Raw genomic sequence first — 25,558 nt, 5'->3', positions numbered from 1 at the left:
ACCGCCCACCAAGCTGTGTTCAAATCCCTCCCCCTCCTCCTCGTAGCCAATGGTAGGGGACCTCTCGGCGGGTGGTCCCGCCTCCATCTCCCGAGAGCCCAATAGGACGCCAGAGAAATCCCGGCGTCTCTCCCGCCTCTTTTCCCTTCAAGCCAATGGCAGCGGGCGCTCCTGCTAGCCAGCCAATGGCAGCGTGCTGACGGGTTTTCCCAGCCCTTCCGGAGGCGTCTTCCGCGGTGACGGGTAGCAGCGATGGAGGCTGAGGTGCAGCAGGTGGGCGCTGGCCGGCCCTGGGGCCGGCGAGCGAGCGAGCGAGCGAGCGGGAGGAAGGGAGGGAGGGAGGGAGGGCGGGCGGGCGGGCGGGTGGCGAGCCGCAGGAGGGTGCAGTGGAGCCTGGGGCAGGAGGCCGATTGGCCAGACGGGCCCTGGCGGCGCGGTCTCTTGCGTTCTCGGGGTGAAGCGTTTTCACGAGTGAACCGAGTCCTCCTCTCCCGCAGGCCCTGCTCAATTATTACTGCCAAGAGGGCTACTTCCAGCATGTCCGGGCTGCGGCGGATGAGGCGCTGGGGCGGCTGGGCAGCGACCCGGTGTTCCTTTTCTACCGGGCCTACGGCGCCCTGAGGGCAGGTAACGCGGGGCAGGGGGCCTGGTCGTCGCGTCCTGGTCCTCCGCAGCCCTCCCAAAACGCTGGTCTTCCTTGCGTCACAAAATTCAGTCTTTAGTCTGCTACACAGAAAGCAAGCAATGTTACGGAGTCTGAATGTTTTCCATGTGGGAAGTTTACCAGTGTTTCATGATCTATCACCTCCTTCCTCCCATTCCCCCACAGTGAAACTGATCAAGACCGCATAGTGCTAAAGTGAGAAATAATGAGTACTTTTTTTTTTTTTGTCTAATGTTTATATGAGTATGGGTCAGGTAAATGGGTTCCCTAGAGGGAATTTGAGCCCTGCTCAAATGCCCATTGTGTTGTATCAGAAAAATAAATTTGCTTGTTCCAGCTAATATCTCTTGCCTTCAGTGCAGCTGCATCTAACTTTCTGTCTATCTGCCTCAGAGAAACTGACAGCAAATATCTATTAGGAGGATCTTTGTGTGCCTTAAACTGTTCTGAGAAGTTTGTTTAGCTAAAATCATATTTCAAGGATGTTACAGAATACTAACAAGTAACACAAAGTGGGGGAGGGCTGTGGCAGGAGGCTAAGAAGGATTAAAAAGACTTTGAGGTGGTATACCTTTTCCCAAAATCCCTGACTTTTTGTTTTACTGTCACATGTTCCTATTTTTCAAGATATTAATGTCCAAAAGATTCACTCAAAAGAATCAAGAATCCTGGCTATATAAAGAAACAGGAGAAAAAAGAACTGCTCAATCCCCTGTGTAAATGAAATAATAAAGATCACGATTTTCATCTTTATGGCAGTTGGCAGAACTAGCACATAACTTCTTTCAAGTTCTCTGCACTGAGATGCTTTTTTCTTTCCCGTGTCTGAAAAAAAATTGAATTCACAAACAAGTGAAAATGGATGTGTGAATAATGAAGGAAAATATGAAGAAAGTGTTATCAAAAACACAGAAGAAAAAATAGAGGGAAAAACTTAAGTGAGATTGATATTTGCTGCTGATATTCTCTGTCTTGAAAAATGTTATAACCTATTCTGTGCTTGTTTTCACTAGGTGACGTCCAAGAGGGTATTCGACAGTTGGAGGCTATTAAAAACAAACAGGAGGTGTCACTTTGTACAATGATGGCTCTGATTTATGCCCATAAAAAGAGCCCTAATCCAGGTACACTCATTAAGACAATACAGCTTCATGTTTTAAACAACTGTGTGTGAAAATCTGAGAGCTGTAGACTAATTCTGCCTAATTTCAGAAGGTATACTCCATCTTTGCATTTGACATAGTATCTAGTATTGAATTGAGTGACACTTATCAATATTATAAACAAAAATATGAGAACACCAAACTGTGAAGAGTAAGACTGAATGTTAAAATAAAACACTAAAAAAAAAATAAATCTGACTTACCTACCATGATGAAAAATATATGGGGGGGAAAAAACATAAATTTAATCAAGCTTCTTGTGATTGTTGTTCACTCTTGACTGATATTGGTACTTTTGAGCAGAACTGCCATTTAAGAAGTCATTAAAGTCATGCCATTTCTGTCCTTCCCATTGCCCTGTTGTGGTTTGAGCCCAGAGGGCAACTGAGCACCACACAGCTGCTCATTCACTCCTTCCTCATCAGGACTGGGAAGGAGAAAGTAAAACAGAGATCTTGGGAATTGAGATAAGGACAAGGAGGGATGATTCACCCATTATGGTCACAAGCAAAAGACAAACTCCTTAGGGGAAGAAAAAAGAATTATCAGTTTAATTCAAGCACCACCACCAGATCAGTACAGTGAGAAGTATAATCACACCTTTCCCCCGCCCTTCCCTTCTTCACAGGTTCAGCTTTGCTCCTGATTTCTCTACCTCCTCCCCCAGCAGCACAGAGGGGCAGGGAACGGGGGTTGCGGTCAGTTCCTCACTGATAGTTTCTACTGTTCCTCCTCAGGGGGAGGACTCCTCACACTTTCTCCCTGCTCTAGCACAGGGTCCCTTTCACAGGACACAGTGCTCCATGAACTTTGTTTGATGCGAGTCCTTCCCACAGGCTGTAGCTCTTCCTGACGTGCTCCAGCGTATGTCCCTCCCATGTGTCATGGTCCTCCCAGCACCAGACTACAACAGCAGGGGCTCCCCACAGAGGCCTGGCCTTCTTCAGGAGCAGGCACCTGCTCTGGCGTGGTGTCCTCTGTGGGCTGCAGGGGGGCAGCCTGCTGTCACACCGTGGGCTGCAGGGGAGTCTCTGCTCTGGTGCACTTCCCCCCCACTCTCCCATTCTTTCTCCTCCTCTTCTTCCTTCTACTGACCTTGGTGTTTGCACAGGTGTCTCCCTCACAACTCCTGCTCCTCCTCTCAGGTTCCCTTTCTTAAATATGTTATCACAGAGACACAGCCACCATTGCTAATTGGCTTGGTGTTGGTGAAGAGTTGGGCCTGACTTGGAGCTGGGGGAGCTTTGAGGAGCTTCTCACAGGGGCCACTGCTGTAGCCCCTTCCCCCACTACCAAAAACTCCTGCCATGCATACACAAACCAAACATTCCTGACCTTACAAATGCAGAAAAGAATTTTGTGAGTGTTGGTATTCCTTACCCCAATCTGAAAACTAGGGTTGTTTTGCTAAGAATTATATTCTCAAAACCACAGTTTGTTTATCAGGCAAACAGTTGTCATAAAAGTCTTGCCCTGCTATCTTACTGATTCTGCAGTTTTATAACTGTTCCTGACAATTTTGTTAAGCAATATGATGTGAAACAGCTCTGACTAAGGACATCACTCTTATTTGAGCCCCTGAGGATTAATATGGTAGGGCAGCAAAATTATTGTGCATTTCAAGACTCTGAGAAATTCATGGCAGTAAGAGTTGGACATGTAATTTCAATGGCTCCTTAAAAATGACCAGAAATCAATGTGGGCAAAAGAAAGTATTTGGCAGTAAGTCCCACACACCAAATGAAATTTCTGTGCAGGATTAACCTGCTGAGAGCAACTGACAGTAACAATGAGGATTTAACACTAAAGCTCATTTTCTTAAGAAACGCATCATGTGTTTTCCAGGGATTCTGGAGTTAAATTGCCTTGTGTTCAGCATTTTGTGGCTGCTCTACAATTAACTCTTTACTTATTTGCCAGACAGTGGTATAAATATGAACCTTATTGTCAAGTTGCCATTTATCTGGCAGAAGTCTCAGCTACAAATCTAAGGTTTAACAAATAGTGGGGTTCTTGCATAAATGACCGTGTTGATGGGAACACTCTTCTTTTACATCGGTAACTGTTTAATATTTTCAGTTGTGAGGGATTGCCTATGTGTTTTTGTCAATATGTGATACAGAAAGCCATGTTTGCTTTGGAAGCCCTTGTCTTATGTGCTGCTCTTCTGTAATATTTTGAGACGCTATCAACAAAAGCTCTGAACAAAACCTTTTCAGACCGAGATGCTATTCTAGACTTGGATGCAAAAATGAAGGAGCAACGTAAAACAGCAGGACAGCAAGCTCTGTACTTTGCTGGCTTATTTTTGTGGCATCTTGGCCGCGAGGACAAAGCCCGTGAATATGTTGATAGAACAATCAAAGTTTCTGGTGGTGGTAAAGAGGTAACTTTTTTTTTTCCCCTATGTAAAGCAGTAATAGGACCATGTATACCGTGAAGTTAGACTTACTGCATCAATGCTATTTGGAGGTTTCCTTTGATTTGTGTACTAATACTTCCTTAATGTCATAAATTCATTTGACAGGGCCAGGTAGAATTCCGATAATGATTTTTTTGTCTGCTTAGTATTTGTTTTCACTTAATAAATTAGAGTTCTTCATTGACCAATGGAAATAATATGTAGTTATGCCAATTTTGCTACTTGATACTGAGCATCATAAATCCTAGCAAAAAACTAAGTGTGATGGTCTCAGGAGAAGGAGACATCTGTTTTGAATCTGAAGACTCAATGTCCAGAGGATCAAGGATTTACATTTTCAGAGGTGGTTAAAGGCAAAATTTGCCTAGGGTTTTACTGAATGTAATTTATTTTAAAATCTGTGTAAGTGCTGTATGTAGCAATGTCTTCTGCATTTATACACAGACGTCAAAATTCACTAAAATCTTTAACAAGTTTGTGAAAACTTTCTGTGATTTTTTTTAAATAGGAGGTATCAGCTTCAATTCAAGGAGAGAAAAAACAAAAAAAAATTTTTTTTTTGTATTCGGACATCTTCAAGGCAGAGCTGTTAAAACTGAGTGCATAAATGTTTTCTTATGACAATAGTATTAAACACAAATGTTTCTAAATTGTTCCTCTGTGTGGTTCACTACATTTCTCAATTTGTATTCTGCATTTTTATGGTTTATATGATATTATGTGAGTTGGAAATCTGCAACTATTCTAAATATTAATTTCTGAAATTACATTATGAATTTAAGTAATGGCTTAGGCTATGAACTATCACTGGTTATTAGTTAAAATTGGTAGCTATTTTTAATTACTGGCTAATTTTTACTAAAGAAGTAATTAAGGACATCACAAAGCATTAATACATTAATTTCTAAAAATACTCAGGATATGCCATTTTGGTAAAATAGCAGTATTTATGACACTGCTTGTTGAAACCACAGTCATTGGGTTTTGTTTGCTTGTTCTTGCTTTTAAGAGATACTATTTGGGAATGTCACTTAGTAGGAAATATTTACAGATGAAGTATTTAATGGCTTTCAAATAATTATTATTTTTTTTTTTTTACAGAGGGTCATGTACATACATAGAAATGTGCATTACCCTTTATATATATATGACACGTAGTTTTATTTTTTTTGAAGTTCACTTATGCTTAACCCTTTTCCTAGTTTGACAATACAAAGTTATGTGTACTTCAGATTTTTTGAGAGGTGGTTAGGGGTGCTTGAACTTAGTGAAATATGATTTGCTCAGTATATGCAGTTTGTTTTGATAAGATACTTTATGTACTCTATATATAGAAGTAAAATACTTCCCATTATTTTCAGTGCTTGAGTATATGAATTTCAGCCAGTTTCTGTTGCATAATAAAATCATGACCCTGATTGTTAGCAATTACTAAGTTTTTAGTTAGTTAGCAACTACTAAGTTTTGAATTTTAAATATGTGACTCACTTCCTTAATTTTATGTTACAAAAGAGCTAGTGATATTTTATAGTTTAGATTCTTGTTTTGATGACAATTATAATTTGGTTAAATAATCCAGCACTTCAGAATAGATTTTATTTACTTAAGCCATAATTAAATGTCTGGAACACAGAAGAAAAATAAAATTCTTCAATTACAAGTAATAATTCCTTTAATGGAAAGACACATTTCACATTTTAAAAGTTCTGAGTGCTTTTTTTTTTTTACATATATGTGTATATACATAATACTGTTGGGGATTTGGGAAATGTTGCATCTTTGCCCTCTGCACACAGGATTTTCTTTTTCATCAGACAGCAGAACAAAAAGCAAATTTCTCTTTTTTTTCAGCACACCATATGTTTCTCAGTGTCTCATAAACAAAATCTGAAGACAGCATTCTGGAGAAATGTTTGCAGAAAATGACCTTACTGTTTTATGTGATCATTTCTGCAAGGGTTTTTTCTGTCAGTTGAGCATGCTGGACTAATGCAGTGCCACTGCAGTTTGGGGTTTTTTTAATCCTATAAGTAGGTATACTATTTGATTAATGCAGTGATGGAAAGAATTACTAATATTTTAGGTTATGCTATAGACTGGTTATAATTTCAAATATGTATTTTAAATAGTAAAAATAGATACTTTGAGTCATATGTTATTCTTAGGTTATTTCTACTTACTACTGTATCTAGTGTACTTTTTTAACTACTTAGTGAAGAATTCCAATTTATGTTTTGTTTATAGGGATTGATTTTGAAAGCATGGCTTGATCTCACCTGTGGGAAAGAAACTCACATTAAAAAAGCTGTGAAGTACTTCGATGAAGCACTGCAGGAAGGCAATGATGTTTTTGCTTTGCTTGGTAAAGTAAGTTTACTTCATGATTTTAACAATTCCTAAATGTCATAAAAGTCTTGTAGAGACATGCTGAGAAGAGTTATCTACTCTTGGAGCTTGTCCAAGGAGTAGAAACACAGCTCAGTCTTACTCATTTTGTTCAGAGGAAAGGACTAGGCTTTAGCAGAAATTAAGTCTGAATTGATTTATGAAATTGTTTAAGGAATATAATACAGTTATCACACAAACTGATTACTAACACAGTAAAAATATACTGACACTTCTGTTTCCTGTGGTAGGCAGCCCGTTTTAAATAGTTTATAGTTAATTTTAACAAGTAGCTGAGGTTCATAAGACTTCCCACTGTCTTCGTAGATTAAGACAGAGGGACATGCTTGGGTTGCAGTAATGATACACTGTGTCTGTTACATAATTATGAATTTTCGGGGCGTTCTTGTTATAATATTACATTTCTTTAGTATCAAACATTGCTGCAGTGGGATATTGCTTCACTAAATAAAATTTTCCACCTTTTTTTTTTTTATGAACTGGAGCTTGTAACTGTTTCTTTCTGTATGTCTGTATTTCTTTTAAATATATTAAAATGTGCTTTTTTCTTTTTTTTTTTCCTTGGAATAAAATTAGCTACTAGATGATACTTTAGGGTCCATTAGACACCAATGTAAAAAATTAAGGTATAGATTAAATGCAGTGAGGCTAAATGTATATTGAGGTTATGTTTTTACTATGTACACAAGAAAAACTTTTTATTCATGTATTTATATGTAAGATATGAGGTTTCAGATTACCAGAAAATGTAAAAATATGTGTGATCTCTTCCTATTTGCACAAGACACCTATCCACATTACAGAATTGCTGTGTGCTGTGGCAAAAAGTAGTAGTTAAACACTGTAGTGTGATATCTATGAACACCGTTAACACTCTTTTTTAATCATCAGGAGTCTGTTTTAAGTGTTTGTTTTGATTATATTTCATTAAGGGAGAGGCATGAATTGTTTTCTTTACACATTTTGCTGGTTCAGAGATATCACTTATATCAGAGATATTGTTGCTCATTAATGTTTGTTTCATATTCTAAAGCTAAATACAGAAAAAAATTGTTCAGTGAAAATAAGACTACAGTTCAGGAGACTGCACCATGGTATTTGGGTAGGCGTGTGAGCTTGGCTGTATGGGGGCTGTGGAGTTCAATTACCTGTATATCTCAAATTTAGTTACTGCAGTTGGATTTTAGACAGACAGCTATCTTGCTATGGTGCAAGAAATTAACTCTCAAAGTACTATGATTGCACCATTTCTGTTTCAAAAATATGAAATCAAATGGCATGCACACAGTCACCTGGAAAATGGCAAGTAAATTTTAAGCATCAAAGCAAAATAGATGGCAACAATATCAGTGACCTACTGAGTGTGGGGTTTTAGATGGCGCATACCTCAGGGCTTGAAAAAATATTTAATCTATGGGTTGTGTTCAATATCCTAAAATTGTAAGGTGCTTATAGAAAGTAATTTGAAACCTAATAAGACAATTTAACTCTTCCGCTACATCTCTCTGTCTTTTTCTTGCTTGTAACTGACTAGTAACTTGTAAACGCTGCCATTACTTTTGTTAAAGAGTGCTTACCACGCACCAGGCTTTACACATCATCTCTTGCCATTTGATCAAATTCTCTGTGGTTGATGCTGAAGTAAAACTATTACTTAAAGAAATATTTTTCCTCACTGGCTCTTTTTTTCTGGTTTCTGTATGAAAGAACATCTGAATCTTCTCACCTACATGAGTGTACAGGCTTTTGATGTGACTTCTCTTCCTTTCATTAGGCACAGTATTTTGAGGTCCGACAGAATTATTCAGGAGCTCTGGAAACTGTGAACCAGATAATTGCAAACTTTCCAAACTTCATTCCTGCTTTCATAAAGAAAATGAAGCTACAACTAGCCTTGCAGGACTGGGAGCAGGCAGTTGAAACAGCACATAGGTTGAGTATGAAGTAGCACACCACTAATTGTGTTCGAGCCATGTTAACACTGGAAGAACAATTTGAAACAAAAGTAGATAGGTTCCCATTCATTTTTAATGAATTTTAATTAATTAAATCAGTTGTTTTAAAAAATACATTAGAACTAAATTAAGTTTTATTAGAACCCAGCCTTGCAATTCTGTGAGGATACTATATCAATATGTGAATCCATTTTGGATGGACAAGGAGCTTTTGTGAGATAGGCATGCAGTAACAAAGCTGTGCTTTCAGTTGAGAGCTGTGACTTAATGTGCAATACTAATTATTTTATTCCCCTTTTATGATAAAATAGATGAATGAGCAAAGGCTTTGTTTTGGTTTCTTTACATTCACCTTTTGTTTGACTTTAGGCTATTGCAGAAAGATGCCCTCAATTTAGAAGCCGTAAGAATGGAGGCCCTGCATTATCTGTGCAGGGAAGGAAATATATCTGAGGTGAGTCTTTTTATTAGCAGACTGAGCATAACACAGCCTTCATAGGGACTAGATGCCACATGCACTATCTTCCTTAGGTCTTCTCCTCATATGCTTTGTCTGGTCCTGTGCTACACTACTTACCTGCAGGAAGAGGTATATTCGACTGTTCTGACTCAAGTGGCTGCTCTGGCTCATTGTTGAGGTGTTTTCTGGATGCCAAGGGACATAGAATCTTTCACCTCCATCTTTCCAGAGAACAGAAATCAAGCCAAACAGAGGTCTCCTCTAGACAGTTAATTGAATCATGTTGATTTTAATCATCAAAGCAATCTTTTATTGTTTAAATGATCTTTTGATAAATTCCTAAGTTATTATAATATTCCATTCATTTTAAGTATTTTATTCATTGAAATAAGGGAAATAATGAGGTCTAGTAGTGATAAATTTTTGGAAGGGGGTCACTGTCACTTAACAACAGTCTGTGATGTTAGGTTGTATAACCTGTGTTTTGTGGACCCTTTTTTACAATTACTGGGGTTTTTTCAGCTCTAAGAATTCTCTTTAAATTTTCCATCTACTCTCAAGATCCTTTTCTGCATAGGGATATATGCATGCATTTTGTACATATGATGCTTGTGCCATTTTTCAATAAATTTTAAAATACAGTATCTAAATGGTTATGAAAAATCATTAAATAGTTTTAAATATATTTTTCTCATTATGCAGAAATGCTGGTATAAGTTAAGTGGAGATTTAGCAAAAAATGTAAAGTTTTCAATGTTTTGTAGGTTTTTTCAAGTTCTAGAGGAAAAGGTGTTTTAATTTGTTTAACACAGTTTTATTTATTGCAAAAATCATAGGAAATACAGAGAAACAGTAACAAATGCAGACTCCAATTCAGTAAAGCCATACAGAAATGAAACTTGTTAGACATAGTAGGGTGTAAACAAAAGATTGTGGGGTAAAATGTCACATTTGACTAAGACCCATGTCTAGGAAAAAAATAGAAAACCTGGTGAGATTTAAATATGATTCAAATGTCTACATCTAAAATCATATTAAAAAAACCCCATGTACCTTATTATTGTAACCCCAGAAATGTCAAAAGTACCTTAGGTGGTTTGAGAAACTCTGATGTTAAAAGTCTGAGCACCTGGAAGTGCTTTGGTTTTGAGCATGTGTGTCTGTATCACACGGAAACCCGAACAAGATTCACAGATCAGATTCCTCAGACTATCTTGCTTTATGGGATTCTTCAGTTATGTCAGATTCAGCTCAAGTCTTTCACTTTTTTTAGAGCATGTATAGAGGACACAGGATCTACTTTATTGTCACTTTACAAGTCCAAAGCATTTTTCTAGGAATTCAAAAATAAATCTAATTCCTAGTCCTGAAAAGTTCTGAGTTTAAATTTCAAGATATTATTGCACAGTAAAATGTGTGACTAGCTTTTAGTGAAAACTGCTCAATTGTCCTAATCTATTCATTCTTTCTATTACTTATTGTGTTATTCCTTTTTCTCCAAGGCTTCGGTAAGACTGGGAGACCTAATAAAGGCACTGGACAGGTTAGAGGCATGTAATTCGCAGCTCTTCTGGAAAATGGCGTTAGCTTTCAGTAGAACAGTGAGTATGCTTTGTTCTTAAGCAGCATACAACTATCTATATATTTCCTGGGTTTTGTTTTGTTTTCTGGTAGACATATGCTAAATGTCTACTGAAAAGTAGAAGATTGCAGACAATTGAAATAGATTACATTTTATAGCCTTTAGTAACTACATTTTTAAAGTTTAACGCTCAGTATGAATTACAATGCTTAAGCCATGACATTCACAAAATGTTTCTACTGCTTGCTTTTAAATGAGAAACAGGTTTCCAATGGAAATAGACGCAGATATCCACCAACTACATTCTTAGTGTAAGAAAGTGACAAGGTTAATCACAAAGTCTTGAAACTGAAGGTTTCTTTAATCTTTGTATGTATCAAAATCATTTTAAGGAAGCACTCAAACCAACTATCAACTATTCCTTATTGTATGGTATTGTATATATATGTTTGCCTCCAGCACACTTGAATGTCACAATTTTTTTAGAATTACTACACGTTATATTAGTCTTATATGAGGTGTTGTGGTCTTAACTGCTACAACAATTTTCAATGTGTTTTTCTAAGTGAATCTGAAAAATAATAAAAATTTAAGGTTTAAAGATTATTTTTACCATTAGTGTGGCCGGAACCAGCTCATCCTTCAACATACACAAACCTTAGTTGAAAGAGCATTTGGTTTGGCATCTGATAATGCAGAATTTGCTACTGAACTTGGCTACCAAATGATTTTACAAGGGAAAGTGAAAGAAGCTTTAAAATGGTACAAGACTGCTATGACACTTGATGAAACAAGTGTTTCTGCACTAACTGGTAAGGTTTTACACTTTCTTATGGTTTTTACTGGTCTTAAGACACAGACAATGCTTTTTTGATCAAGTTTCCCTACTATTGCTACTAGGAAAATGTAGAACTATTACAGCAGGATCATTGGGCAGTAATACTCATTCATGTTGTGTTGTCTTCCTTATAGCAACAGTTTCTCCTCACTGGATATATATTTTGGTCTTCCTTGTGAAAAGTGAAACTTTACTCTTTTAAATTAGAACTCTCAAAGTAATGGTAAGGACAGAGATGTGGCTGTATCTTTTTATTATTATTATTTTATTTCTGTGGTGCCTAAGAACTATAGAGAACTCTTAGGCACTACAAAAAATAAAAATTCAAGAGCAGTCAATAGAACAGGCTGTCCATGGTTACATATTTGTCTAAATTAGATTGAAAAACATAATCAGGTCAAAACATCTGATACTTTTGATGTACATGTTATGTTCTTTGATAAAAAAAATTACTTTTGATAAAGTCCAATTGCTGTCAAGAAGATGGAGAGTAAATATGGCATACTTGCTTCAGAGATTTTTCCCCTGCATTTTTATCCTTGACTATGCCATCACCTTCTAGTCTGAAACTTCAAACAGTACAGAAAATTTGTTTGTGTGTATGTTGGGGATGTGTGCGGTATTTTCCATTTAATTTTCTTCTCGTACTTGTTCTGAATTTAGAAGCCAAACTTTATGGTGCCTCTGCGTAGTCTAGAACCAGTTGAAGATTTACTGTTTTAAACTTTGTAATATAAGGAATGAGATCTTTCCATGAAATTGGTCGATATCGTTGCATATATGTATTAATGTATCAATCAAGTATCATCTATTCTAGGTATTTCTAAGTACATAAACTCTGCATTATCAGAAATCTTGATCTATTATTTCTTCTCCTATCACCACTTTATGAAGAGGCTGAGGAGAGAAAAAGTTAATTCTGGAAAACAAAACATGTGCTTGACTAGGAAGACAAATCTGCAATAAAATGTTTAAATATGTTGCAGGTATTATACGTTGTCAGCTAATACAAGGTCAGTTAGAAGATGCAGAGCAGCAGTTGGAATTCCTTAATGAAATTGAACAGTCCATTGGGAAATCTGGGGTAGGAGACATATTCCTTTGTTAAAATACTTTGATTACAATCTGAATTGTGGTCAACTAGCTACTTAATGTTCTATATTTTAGTCACTTGAACACAGTGTTCTTAATGGGGTACCATTAAATCTAAATTTCAGTTTTTCTTGCTATCAATCTAAATTAATATGTTGCCTAACTTTGCAACATAAGGCTGTTTGCTTACAGAGCAAAATAATCACAGCCTTCCTGCAGTGCTTTATCTCTGAAGATAGGTTTGAGATGTCAGGAGAGAAGTGATATTAATTATTTTCAGCATTTTGTGCTCAGAATAATGTAGAGCTTCTTGCACATATAAAGGAAAGCATTTATATAATAATTTCAGTGTCATTTACACTGAACATACTAAATGTCTTACAGTATCTCTAAATGTAAAGAAAAAAATAACTAACATAATAGTTATGTATAGTATAAGTAACAGACGAACATATCTGGAATATAGATAATGTTTTATTTCTTTTTTTTTTGCAGGAATTATCTTTCTTGCGTGCAGTCCTGGCTATGAAAAAACATAAGAGACAAGAAGAAGTTATTGCCTTACTGAATGATGTTCTGGATACTCATTTTTCATCTTTGCATGGTTTTCCTCTTGGTGTGGAATATTTTGAAAAACTAAACCCTGATTTCTTGCTAGAAATCATTAAAGAATATCTTATTTTTTGCCCAGCACAGGTAAGCAGCTGTAGATCACATCTGTCAGAAAATGGAAATTATTCTTGGATTTCATTTTGAGATCAGTTAATCATGAAACAAAAATTCAGAAAATTTTCTCTCTTAAAATGTCCATGTATTTGAAGTAAAAGTGTCTTTTAAGATACTATACCACTACTTAAGCAAAATAACTATGAAAATAAACCTTTTGTGAAGTGAGCAAGTTGCAGTAATTTGGGATATTTATTTATTGCACTCTGTGTGTGCATTTATATTGTTTTAGTATCTCTTTTGATTAGGAAACTGTAGCAATACAGTGAATAGAGCTATCTCAGTATGAAACCAGGATACTCATGCTGACAATCCTATTCTTGAAATATTTTTGTCAGCTAAGGATATGTTTTCAATATACGTATGTTTTTTCTTCTTTTCAATTTCTTTTTTGTGTTGGTAAAAGTAAGTGGAATACTACTTTCTATTATTACTAATTTCAAAGAAAAATTTCACTTAGTTGTCTAATTTTCTGACTGAATTTGCTTATGCTTGTTTTGGCAACAAAAACATACAGAACTTAATAAATTGAACAGGAATTTGACATCTCTAAAGCCAGAGAAGCACATTTAAAGTTTCTTTAAATTGTGTCTTCCTTAAATAAATTATTCTTCTGAAATCGCTGGGAGCTAACTTTTGTTATTCTGTCATTAGCAGATTTCTAGTCTAATTATAGAACCATCCGGTAGATATTTGTTTTTATATAGTTTTAACATCTAACAGGCAAACAAGTTTTCCATTGTTATGATCTGTCCCACCATCTGTAATGAAATGGTAATGTTTGAAAGTCTGAAACATCAGTAGCAATGACAATTTCATGTCACAGATGGAGATAAATAAGAAATGTCATTCTATGAGGTAGAGTCTTGTGAGAAGATTTCCCTGGGATATATTCCAGAAGTACTTAATGTCAATGATGGCTTTTAATTTGAAATTAAAACTGTTTTTCCTGAACTATTGTCTGTAGAAAGGCTTGTAAAAGAAAATATAGGCTTTTTCTGAAGTTTTTTTATCCCTTTATTGTAAAAGGAATTTGTGGTATTAGAAAGTGAGGAGCTTAGCCAGGTGATGGAGGCTTCCAGTTTGATAGTGGATTGCTGCTTCCACGGGGCATGGGTCCTGTGGAAATGTTAGCTGTGAACAGAAGGAGCTTTAGGTTGCCTTTATCTGTTTTATATATAACAGCAACTAGCTAAAGTAATAGAGGGAAGTGAACAACGTTTCTGATAATGAGCAACTAAAATGTGGTAGGTACATTGTAGTAGCAGTTTACATGAAAGTACCTATTTCTCAGCTACTGTTTTCAGTTTGTTGCTAGCAGTATGGCTGTGTTCTGTGGGGTCGAGTGAGGGTAGGGGGACAGGACCAGAACCTTTTCTGAACGAATGACCATCCTTCTGGTCATTCATTCCAACTTCAGCTCTCTTGAAATTTAGTTCATGTTGCTGTTGTGTTGGATGAGTTGGCGTGGTAATTCAGAGTATGTTGCCAAATGTTTATGGACTGACTCTTCAGCTTACATCAGGTCTGAAGTGTTTTATTATCCTTGAAGTCCATGAGGCTGTCTTGTCTTCCTGCTGATATCAAGAAATTACACACTTAAATTTAAAACATATTTTTATGTTTCTTCATAATGACAGCTTTTGGGCTGAAGAAAACAACAGTGCTTTGCTATTGCTCATTTGAGTTTAAAGTGAAGCTCAGACTTGAAATGAAATCAAAGTCCAAAACCTGTTAACTGGAGTGTTCTTTTTTGTTTTTTGTGTTTTTTACTCTTAGCCTGCAAGTCCTGGGCAGTCCCCTTCACCACTTCTCAAGCACTGTGCTTCTGTTCTTGAAACTGTGGTAAAAACAGTGCCTGGTCTTCAACAAGCCGTCTTTTTACTTGCAAAAGTGAAATACTTGTCAGGTAATAGTTTATATGGATGGTTAGCTATCCACTTCTCTAGTTTCTTTAATATAAAAATATCAATTTCACACTTTTAAATCATAGTGAATATTTTTATTTCACTGCAGAACACTGCATTACAGCTAAGTGAAGAGCATTTGCACTGCCTCTTCTGTGATTTGTATGAGCATATCTTAATTGTACAGACACATAAATATGGTATTTTTATCTATTGCTTCCAAAAAAGATCACTTATTGAATGATTTACAGATTAAATAATGAGAAAATATCTTACATTTGGCATGGTTTTGATTTCATTTCATAGCCACAAAATACTTCATATATGACTTTATTCAATAAATGCTCACATTTATTAAAAAAAAAAAGATGAAAAATTAATAAATGCTCTATATTTAACCTCTGTATTTCATATCAACTACTTGTTCACTTTACCTTTTTTAACTTACTAGGTGATATTGAAGCAGCCCATAGTAATCTACATTACTGTCTTGAGAGGAATCCTTCTTACGCAGATGCACACTTACTGATGGCCCAGGTGTATTTGGCTCAAAACAATACTAAACTATGTTCTCAATCCTTGGAACTTTGTCTAAGCTACAATTTTGAAGTGAGTTGGACAAAAGAATTAAAAATTTTATTCAGTCAATCATCTGAAGTTGTATGTTTTTGTATATAATAATTTTTAAACTGAATTTTTTATGAATCTTCCAATACAAGTTTAATATCTAGATGTTTATATGAACATGGTATCTGAATATTTATCAAAGAAATGACCATAAGGACAAAACTAATACTTTATTACAACATACTGAAATTGTTTTGAAATACAAAGGAGAGAAATGGTAGCTTTTTCTCAAATCCTTACATAAATATTAAAAACATGTTATATAAACAGAATTTGTTATTCCAGACTAACCTTGCAACAGTCTTTAAAAGCCAACATAGAAGGACTTGAAGAGTGATGCAGTGTTGTTTGTGGACTTTTTGCACATTAGCACATGCAGTTGCTAATGAAGATACGCACAGATGCAGAAGGGGATCAGAAGGGGTCTGTAGTTACCTCTTGATTCATGCTGCTTTAAGCACTCCTAAGTGTTAAGAGAGTAGCCATATGCTATGCTCTGTTCCATTAATGTCACATCTTTGTCTAACTTTTCTGTCCCTTCAGGAGCAAATTTGATAAATTAAGCACTGTACTAGAAAACTTTAGCTGTTTTGCAGTGCTCCTCACCAGTTTTATATCTTGGGGGCAATACATTGCAGTACAGGATTTCTGATTTATTGACGTGTGTAACTTTATGTAAGATTAACACTGAGTTGGGAACGCTACACAGCACTCATTAGGTCTGAGTTGTGCTAAGTGTCCTGACAGAGCTTAACTGAAAAGTGACAAACTACCATTTCCTTTCAAGCATGCTTCCATTTTGGTTCCTTCCTCCAAGTGATGCAAGAAGGCTGAATGTTAATTACCTAGTTAGGAGTCAGGGAGGCATTTGCAACTCTGTATGCAGTTACATTTCCCTTACTGACATTTTCTTTTCATGTAAAATATGTTTCATGAAGGTGGAGAAATGGCAGACAGGACTTGTGCCAAATAATTATTGTATACTTATTTTAATTAATAGACTGATGAAGTGTGCATACAGCAGTGTGGGAGATGCTTAAAATCCCTTAAAATTCAGCCTAATTTCAAATAATGCTGCAGTGAATGTTTTTCTATCCCAAAGTCTCATCTCCTGTAATAGTTTTCCATTTCTTTTTAATTAGAACTTAATTACTACTTTATATACTCTTTGAAAGTTCTAATATTTTCATAAGTAAATTACTGCAATTGAAATCTGATATATTTGGAGGAAAAAAGGAACCAAGATCAATATTAAAAAAAAAAAATTAAAAACTTCTTTCAAGAGGCTTGAATACTATGCATAAGTAAAGTTTGCAAACTCCTTATATATATATTTTGGGTTTTTTAGGTGAGAGAACATCCTGTTTATCACTTAGTTAAGGCCCAAACCCAGAAGAAGATGGGAGAATTATCAGAAGCTATTAAGACCTTACAGATGGCAAAGAATTTGCCTGGAATGAGAAAACCTACAGCTTCCTCAAAAACTAAAGGAAAAAGAGTTGAAATTGACGCAAGTGATCGTGTGTCTGTCTTCCTAGAGTTAGTAGAAGCTCATCGTTTGAATGGAGAACCGGTAAGATGACAAAGTTGTTAAGTTGTTAATATATACCCAAAACCAATTTCCTCTTCCCATTAACAGAAGTGTCTATTCTCATTAGTTCAGAATAGAAAACCATCATTTCTTTTACCAAGAGGATTTGCTTGGTAAAGTTACCAAGATGGTAATACCTGACTTGACAGTTTGTACCTTCGATTGTACAGATGAAAAAAAACCTACTTGAAACTGCTCAATTTGAGTCTACAAAACCCCTTTCAATTTTGAGGAGGAGATACTGTTGGTATTCATTTGCCGGCATGTAGATTCCTGTTTTGTTGTCAGAGTGCTATTAGAAATATTTTTGGATCACGACATTACCTTTGTGTAGCTGCATCCACAGTACCAGCTATATCCTAATAAGCAGTAGGAAACTACAGTTGTATAAGAATATGAGAGAAGCCATACAGCCATGTAAGTGGAAATGACCTCTGTAGGTCATCCTGCTCAAAGCAGGACTTGTTAAAGCAAGGTGATAAAGTCATTGTCCAGTTAAATTTTGAGCATCTCCTTGTATATATGCAATGCAAATGCTATTTTCTCTCCTAAAACTTTTTCTGGTTGTTCATATCATGCAGATTTTATTCACAAAATCAAGAGCAAAAAAACCCACATTGTAAATGTTTTAGCAAAACAAATGGATACTGTAGTTTGGGTTTTTTTGTGGGGTTTTGGTTGGCTTGTGTAATGCCCCCAGACATTCATTTGCTTATGATGTCTTAATTTTCAGCTGTTCAGAAACAGGAAATACGTTAATTCTATTGTTTTTATTATTTGCAGCATGAAGCTGCTATAATACTGCAAGACGCCATAAATGAATTTTCTGGAACTCCCGAGGAACTAAGGGTTGTGATTGCAAATGCAGATCTGGCAATTGCTCAAGGAGATGTTGAACAAGCCTTGACTATGCTCCGAAATATTACACCTGAGCAGCCTTACTTTGTACAAGCTAAAGAAAAAATGGCAGATATTTATCTTCATTACAGAAAAGATAAGAAGTTATATGCTGGATGCTATAGGTAAAAGTTTGTGGGGTGTGTATATATTTTCATACATGTTTAATGGTATCATGGTGAGCTCATTTTTTCCCTTTCTATTACAAAAAGTCAGAAATGTTTAGTGAATTCATTTGGTAAGTATTGTAATATTTAAAACAATAATTGGAAGTCCTATTTTGGAAAGATATCTCAGATTTTTTTGTTTTATTTTCAGGAATAAAAACTAAAATTTGCAGACGATAAAATCATTGTGCCCTATTTGTTGTTGTTTAGATACCAATATTGACATGTTAAATATTGAACAAAGTTCTGTCTTCTATTTCCAGAGACCTAGTAGAAAAACTGCCAAATGCTCATACTTTCCTTCTTCTTGGTGATGCATACATGAATATTCAAGAGGTAGGTGCTTGCTAGTGATGAATAGAATGATTGAGTCATTTGTTGACCTTGGCACGTTGAGACAATGTAGCATGCTGGCTCTTATTGATTGGTAGTTGGCAAACAGAAACTGCTTTAGGGTGTAAAAAACCATAATTACTGGCTACAAATGTAACTGTTCTAAGTTCAAAGCAAAAGCTGTTGAAAATGCATTTCTCTAATGAATGACAGGGTGAAAGTTAAGGAGGGAGTTTTATCTAGAATGCTGACCCATAAGGCTAACAAAAATCTAAAATGAGGGCTGAATGAAATTAAGAAAGAAGTTGGAGATGTTTAGAAGAGTTCTGAAGCTTAGAATAATTCTAGGTAACAGTTCTCATATCAAAAGTTTTATTTAGAAATTTAAATTTTTACATCCTTGGCTTTCTTAATGAACTGGAAATGTTATTCAGTATTTGTAGATGACATTGTAGTCAAGTGGATTTAGGAATTTGAAGGATACACATTTAAATTCATATTTTGAAATAATAGATTGGGTTAGGACATGCAACTAATAGTTTAGATTACTAATTTGGGGATCTCTAAGTGATTAATGGTTGTTTACTTATTAATGTTTGTGTGTAGTTTTCTCTTTAGTGAATAATTATAAAGACTGAGTCAATTTGTTTAGTTCTGATATAACACTGCAGAGGAAAGAAATGAATGGTTGTCGATCACAGTAATAAATTTACATAAATTTGTTAACTCATGAAAATAGTAGTATAGAAATTTCAGTGGAAAAAGAATCAGGTTAATTCAAACTCATTTATTTGCCAAGTTCTCTCCACATTCTGTTTTAGCATGGAAGTGTAAATTTACATGGGCTTTACACTTTTACAATTTACATGGGCTTTTACACTGCAATTTCATAGTGACCATTCTTCTCTCAGATGTATTGCAGTTTATGAACCAGTAGTACTTGGCAGTCATTCCTGGAGGTGTTACCAGATTTAGTCTTCTTCATACACCTTTTATCTTAATTTCTGACTTCTGTCCTTTTATCTTTTACTGTTGAAGCCCAATGAAGCCATAGAAGTCTACGAGCAGGCCTTGAAGAAAAATCCGAAAGATCCAGCTTTAGCAAGTAAAATTGGAAAAGCCTTAATCAAAACGCATAACTATTCAAAGGTATTCTAGAATTACTCTATTAGGCTAATTAAGTATTGTGTCCATTACTGTCAACATGTGGGCTTTGCCTACTTTTGTTTTCAGGTTGGGTAGAAGCATTTAACTTTAAAGCTCTAAACAGACTTTTTATCCTGAAAGGAAGTTTATAGATCCCCTTCAGAATATCTGGTCTGTCCGCCCTGTGGCCCTTGCAGAGGACAGGGGAGGGAAGAAAGTATTTTGGGACAGTCTGGGAAGGAAGCAAGCAGGGGTGTAGTGCTTGGGCCAATGATGTGATTGTACCCTTAGTGCTTACATACAAGAATGTTGAACTTGGGTCTCTTGTTTTGTTTACATCTCACTGAGCCTTTTAATACAGTGTTCTTAAATAGTCTCCATGTTGCCTAAAAGACTTAACTGTTTTGTGCTTATGGTATTCTTCTGCATATGTGCTGTGAAAGAAGCTGAGAGTTTCTCATTTCTTTTTTGGAGGAAGCCAACATCTTCCCAAGCTAGCATGTACATTCTGTACAAGTGGCTTTGACATGGTTTGATAGACAAGTTTAAATTGCAGAGGAATCAGTGCCAACTTCCTAACTTTCAGTATCTGTTCTTTTTTCTAGTCTCTTGTATTGAAATAACAAACAGTAAATAGGTACAGAAAGTACCTGGGAGACCAAGTAAAAGAAATGGCTCTGTGCTTTGTTTCAGAAGCACCTCTTCCATAAATGCTTGGCACAATCTTCTTCTGTACTTAGGAAAGTTATTTCAAATAATGTTGTCTCTATCTCTTCAGGACCTGGAAGAAGTTAGGAGGAGGGGCACGAAGATGATCAGGGGGCTGGAGCATCTCCCCTATGAGGACACGCTGAGAGAGTTGGGGGGGTTCAGCCTGGAGAAGAGAAGCCTCCAGGGAGACCTTATAGTGGCCTTCCAGTACTTGAAGGGAGCTACAGGAAAGACAAGGAAGGACTCTATCAGGGAGTGTAGTGATTGGACAAGGGATAACGGTTTTAGACTGAAAGAGGGTAGCTTTAGATACAAGGAAGAAATTATTTCCTGTGAGGGTGGTGAGGCCCTGGCACATGTTGCCCAGAGAAGCTGTGGCTGCCCCCTCCCTGGCAGGGCTCAAGGCCAGGTTGGACGGGGCTTTGAGCAGCCTGGTCTGGTGGAAGAGGTCCCTGCCCGTGGCAGGGGGTTGGAACTGGATGATCTTTAAGGTCCCTTCCAACCCAAACCATTCTGTGATTCTGTGAAATCTCTTTTCTGTGTTGGATTCAAGACCGGACTGAATGTGCTAGATGTGTAGATAGAACGTGGTAGTGTCGTTAGGCTATGTAAATGCACGTTTATCAAAATGTGGACTCTAGTTACTTTCTTTGTCTTTAATTTCACACTGCATTTTTGGAAGCCTGAACTTGCAACTAAATAACATTTATAATACAGTATTTATTAGAAATCCCTTGGTTACAAGAGAAGTGAAGAAAGAGAAAACTCTAAGCAGCATGTCATTAAATACCTAAGTAGCAAGGTCATTGTCTTTAAGATTTTTCTTTAAATAATCAGATTTTTGTTTTTTCCTTTTAGGCAATTAGTTACTACGAGGCTGCATTGAGAAGCGGTCAACAGAATTTCCTTTGCTATGACTTGGCTGAGCTTTTAATGAAACTGAAGCAGTATGAAAAGGCAGAAAAAGTACTTCGGCAAGCTTTAGATCATGAGCCTGGTAGGAATGTTATTTATTTACAGCAAAACATACTATTCCTACTGTTTCTGTTTTCTGCATGATTCTAAGGTATAAACAATTTCTATATAAACTTTTTTTTTAACTGTAAAACACAAGAAACTGTAAAGTGATAAATGAGAAATGCACTCTAAAATAAACTTCACTTACATTTAAAGGTGCTTTTTCCAGGACTTTTAAACTTGGAAATTCTGTGATTAGATGTAGTCAGTAAATAAAATAGCAGAGGTCCACAGATGCAAGGTTCTTTCTCTTCTGTGTTAACGCATGTTCTGATTGTGAATTGATTAAGTAGAGATGAGTCATTCCTGCTGTTAGGGAATGGTTGTTTACATGGTAAATTTTACCCAGTATCGTTCAGAGCAGAGACTGAACTGATTGAAAACATCTCTTAGGACCCTCTTTTACATGTTAGGAATATGCACTTACAAAGATAAAATTTCTGGATTTTTTTCCTTATTTTTGTTAAAAGGCAATTAAGAAGTTTTAAGGTGTTCAGTGTGAGCTATTGAGCTATACCCTTCATGAAGGAAATCTTTTTGTAGTGGCTTAAATAAATTTATTAACTTTTATGGCTCTGAATACAGAGGCAGTTAGTATTATCAAGTCTTATTACTAGTCCCCTCTGTAAGTTCTTCTTACGTCACTATTTCACCGGTCTTTCATACTGTGCAGGTGAGCATTGGTTTTCTGTCTCGTTTACTTCTTACTGAAAAAAATCCTCTGATTTAATGTTATATTCCTGTCTTAGTTAAGCCTTTGAGGATCTGACTAACTTAATAATCATGCTCAAGGCAGCTTGATCTTCTAGTGTGGAAAGGTAAATTAGCAGCAAATACGGTTTGCCCCATGTACTTCAGAATCTTCTCTTCCATCTTACAACGAAGCAAAAAATATTAAGCCTATATCCTTTTGTACGTCTTTGATAGAGGTGCATTCCTGACATGAAAAAAAGTATATCCTGTGAGCTGATTGGGAAAATTATTGAACAGTTTAATATCTTTTTTTCAGAAATGCTAAAGTACCCTTCATTTGTGAAATAGATATAGGAAATGTACTGGAGGGAATGATCTTACATGGTTTCTACATGGCCTAATCTCTGATTTAAAATAACATGTCACAAATAGAACATTTTGATGACAGTTTGCTAACGGAGTGTAGCTCAATATATTCACTTTTATTTTTTAACATTTTAATAAAGATAAAACTTGGCTTTTCGTGTCTTTTATGTTTTAATGTGGAACTTTGCTCAAGATACCACTTTGTCAATAGATTAAAATAAGAACAAGACAGGGAGAACTTGTATTCTTCAAATATTTTATGCATATATATTTTAACCGTGATTCAAAAGTAGCTTGCTGCTTTTTGAATAGATACTGAAATATTTAGTTCAAATGACTGTTTGTATTTGTGTCTGTTCTCGACTCTAGCAAAAGAAAGGTAGTTAGAGGTCTGACTAGAAATGTCATCAAACAATACACTGAATCAATTTGGACATTTTTCATTGACTTTGAGGAGGATTTAGACAAGAAATGTCAGGATTCACTTTATTTCCTGTCCACTTAAATCAAAAGCTTTTCTCTCATATTTCTGAGAATGTATTCCTTTTGCATTTTTCAATGTCTTTGGTCTTAAATCTGTTTGTATGTTTTAATGTTTACTCTGCCTGCTAGCAAAACAGAGTCAAATCACAGTCCTAAATATGTAAGATTGAGCTGTGAACTTTTCACTTAAGCTCTTGCCTGGAGTATGTGGAGAGCTTCATCTTTCTTTGACTTTACCAGAATCAGTTCTTACAAGAATAATGTTTGTTTAATGTAATTCTTATAGTTAATGAATTGTCTTCTCTGATGGAAGATGGACGTTACCAGGTCCTTCTGGCAAAAATTTATAGCAAAATGGAGAAGATTGATGAAGCAATTGTTTCATTACAACAGGTAAAGGGAAGAACAAAAAACCCTATGAAAGCTTGCAGTATCCTCACTTTTATCCATGGTTTCACTTTTATCCTAGATTCTAACCATAGTACTTTTGTGAATGAGGAAAACACATACATGGTAGGGATAAAGTGCCAGTGACTAGTGTGAAATGGCTTTTACTGGAAGCCTGCATTCGTACTGTGCCTTTATTTGTGTGTGGAGCATAGTTTTAGCAGAGCAGGTGAAAACAAAATTGGCTATGGGAACAGCTAGGTTACATACCTTTAGCTCAGCATTGAACACCACTCATAGTACACCTGGGAACAGCTTTCAATGGCTACCTGTCATTTTGTTGCACCACTGTTTATTTTAGATAGCAATGAGATCTGTTCATTCTGGAGTTGAATATTATTACTCAGACTGGTGCTTGAAAGAACAAATTCAGAAGCTAGAGATAATTAACTCCATTTAGAAGACACTTTCTCAACAAAAAAGTTGAGCAAGAGGTTGGGTCAGTACATTCCCTTCAATTATACCTCCACTTTGGTACAGAAACAGTAAGCCTTGGTAGCATCTTCTGACCAGCCAGAAAAGTAAATTAGGTAGATTGGTTTAGAAAGATAATTGTACATAAGAGTTAAAATCCTACTGATACTGCTGTTTGATCTGTTGTTAAATTCTTACTTTTTCCTTATAATGTATTTTTTTCTTGCTCAAAGCTGATGTTTCTTGCCCCCATTCTCCTTTAGTAAATTTCCCCCAGAGCAGTCTACTTCTCTTACTCTTTTCTGTACTTCTTTAGTTCTGTCAGGTTTCTCACTATATCACACCTCAAAACTTTGTATTTGTCTCTCTTCCCTTTTTTCTTTTGTTGTTTTTGTTACTGCCCTTAAAACTGTACTTCCTCATACCTGTTCTCTTTGAAATCTTTTCCTGCTCCTTTTGTTTTTGCTCCCACATTTTACACAAAACCATCTATATTTTCATTATTTCAGCAGGGCTAACTGCTCGACCATGTTATTGCCTCTTCTTAAACAGGTTTCTTCCCTTGGTTTTAGATGTGATGTTAGAAGTTCCCCCTGCCCGATTTTACTTTTGTGTTTTAAATCTCCTTTACCACGAGGCAAAATGGTAAGGGGTGAGAAGAAGCAGAATAATACTAGTGCTTCCTTCTCTTCAACTTGTGAACTTTTAAGTGAGCGAAGCAGCTCTGAGATTTTTATTTCAATGTTAGGATAGTTACCCTCTTTCTGCTCAAGCAGTTTTGTATCTCTTGTGTGTTAATTGGCTAGAATTCCAGTTGAAATCAAAACTGATCAGGCATAATCAGAATTGGGCATAGCTATTTCCTTATCTGCCCTCTTTTGGGGCATCTGCTATTAACAAAGTGCTATACCTCTGTGCTTCTTAATCACTCCCTAAATGAAGGACCTCAGAAAATAAAATTTGAAGGTGTTTTTGCTTTTTTTTTTTTTTCCTGAGTTTTCTGTGCTTAATAAAGGAGTTAAGTACATATACCTTCTGGGTTTTGGCCTTTGAGGTCTTGTTCATACACCTTATCAAAAGCTTAATTTTAAAGAAAAAAAGGAAAAAGGCATATAACAGTTCTACTGAATATTTTTGATGTAGGAAGGTAGCTTGGAGACTAAGGAAGTTCTTAACAGGAACTCATGGAGATGGTGATAAAATTGTTCTAAACAAAACTGTAGGGCTCATATGCAAAAGCATTGCTTTTCTCTTTAATAATGAGGCTTTGTTTAATGATGTAATCAGAAAAAATGCTGAAGTAGGACAACTCTGCTAGGAATTATAAACAGTAAGATAACCATTTGAATTGGTGAAGAGATTAGTTATAAATAATGCAAGGCACGGAAATATGGGGGAAATTTAGACCGATAAAAATATCTCATCTTTATTTAAATGAATGTATTTGACCT

General features: G+C 36.0%; 1 protein-coding gene across 7 annotated transcripts in view; it reads left to right on the top strand.

The window, feature by feature from the left end:
- Positions 1–221: 221 nt before the first annotated feature.
- TTC21B (tetratricopeptide repeat domain 21B) overlaps positions 222–25,558 on the top strand; it is a 42,474-nt gene continuing 17,137 nt past the window's right edge. For 5 of the 7 annotated variants that reach the window (XR_006164554.1, XM_042784137.1, XM_042784135.1 and 2 more), the window contains exons 1-19: positions 222–273; positions 498–627; positions 1,678–1,788; positions 4,047–4,213; positions 6,494–6,616; positions 8,430–8,587; positions 8,980–9,064; positions 10,573–10,671; positions 11,272–11,464; positions 12,477–12,574; positions 13,078–13,278; positions 15,088–15,217; positions 15,667–15,824; positions 17,191–17,415; positions 18,217–18,455; positions 18,761–18,833; positions 19,869–19,979; positions 21,546–21,684; positions 23,533–23,639. Coding sequence is in view for 6 of the 7 variants with exons in the window: in XM_042784137.1 (XP_042640071.1) it covers positions 253–273; positions 498–627; positions 1,678–1,788; positions 4,047–4,213; positions 6,494–6,616; positions 8,430–8,587; positions 8,980–9,064; positions 10,573–10,671; positions 11,272–11,464; positions 12,477–12,574; positions 13,078–13,278; positions 15,088–15,217; positions 15,667–15,824; positions 17,191–17,415; positions 18,217–18,455; positions 18,761–18,833; positions 19,869–19,979; positions 21,546–21,684; positions 23,533–23,639 (2,568 nt within the window). In the remaining variant the exon portion in view is untranslated. Of the gene's footprint in view, positions 274–371; positions 628–1,677; positions 1,789–4,046; positions 4,214–6,493; positions 6,617–8,429; positions 8,588–8,979; positions 9,065–10,572; positions 10,672–11,271; positions 11,465–12,476; positions 12,575–13,077; positions 13,279–15,087; positions 15,218–15,666; positions 15,825–17,190; positions 17,416–18,216; positions 18,456–18,760; positions 18,834–19,868; positions 19,980–21,545; positions 21,685–23,532; positions 23,640–25,558 lie in introns of those variants that run through there. The other 2 variants (XM_042784136.1, XM_042784140.1) reach the window with 2 other exon arrangements.

The sequence above is a fragment of the Tyto alba genome, unplaced genomic scaffold, assembly GCF_018691265.1.
Source record: "Tyto alba isolate M040663 unplaced genomic scaffold, T.alba_DEE_v4.0 Super-Scaffold_7, whole genome shotgun sequence".
NCBI classification, from domain to species: domain Eukaryota; kingdom Metazoa; phylum Chordata; class Aves; order Strigiformes; family Tytonidae; genus Tyto; species Tyto alba.
Note: the sequence above shows the minus strand (reverse complement) of the source record. Positions and strands in the feature narration are given on the sequence as shown.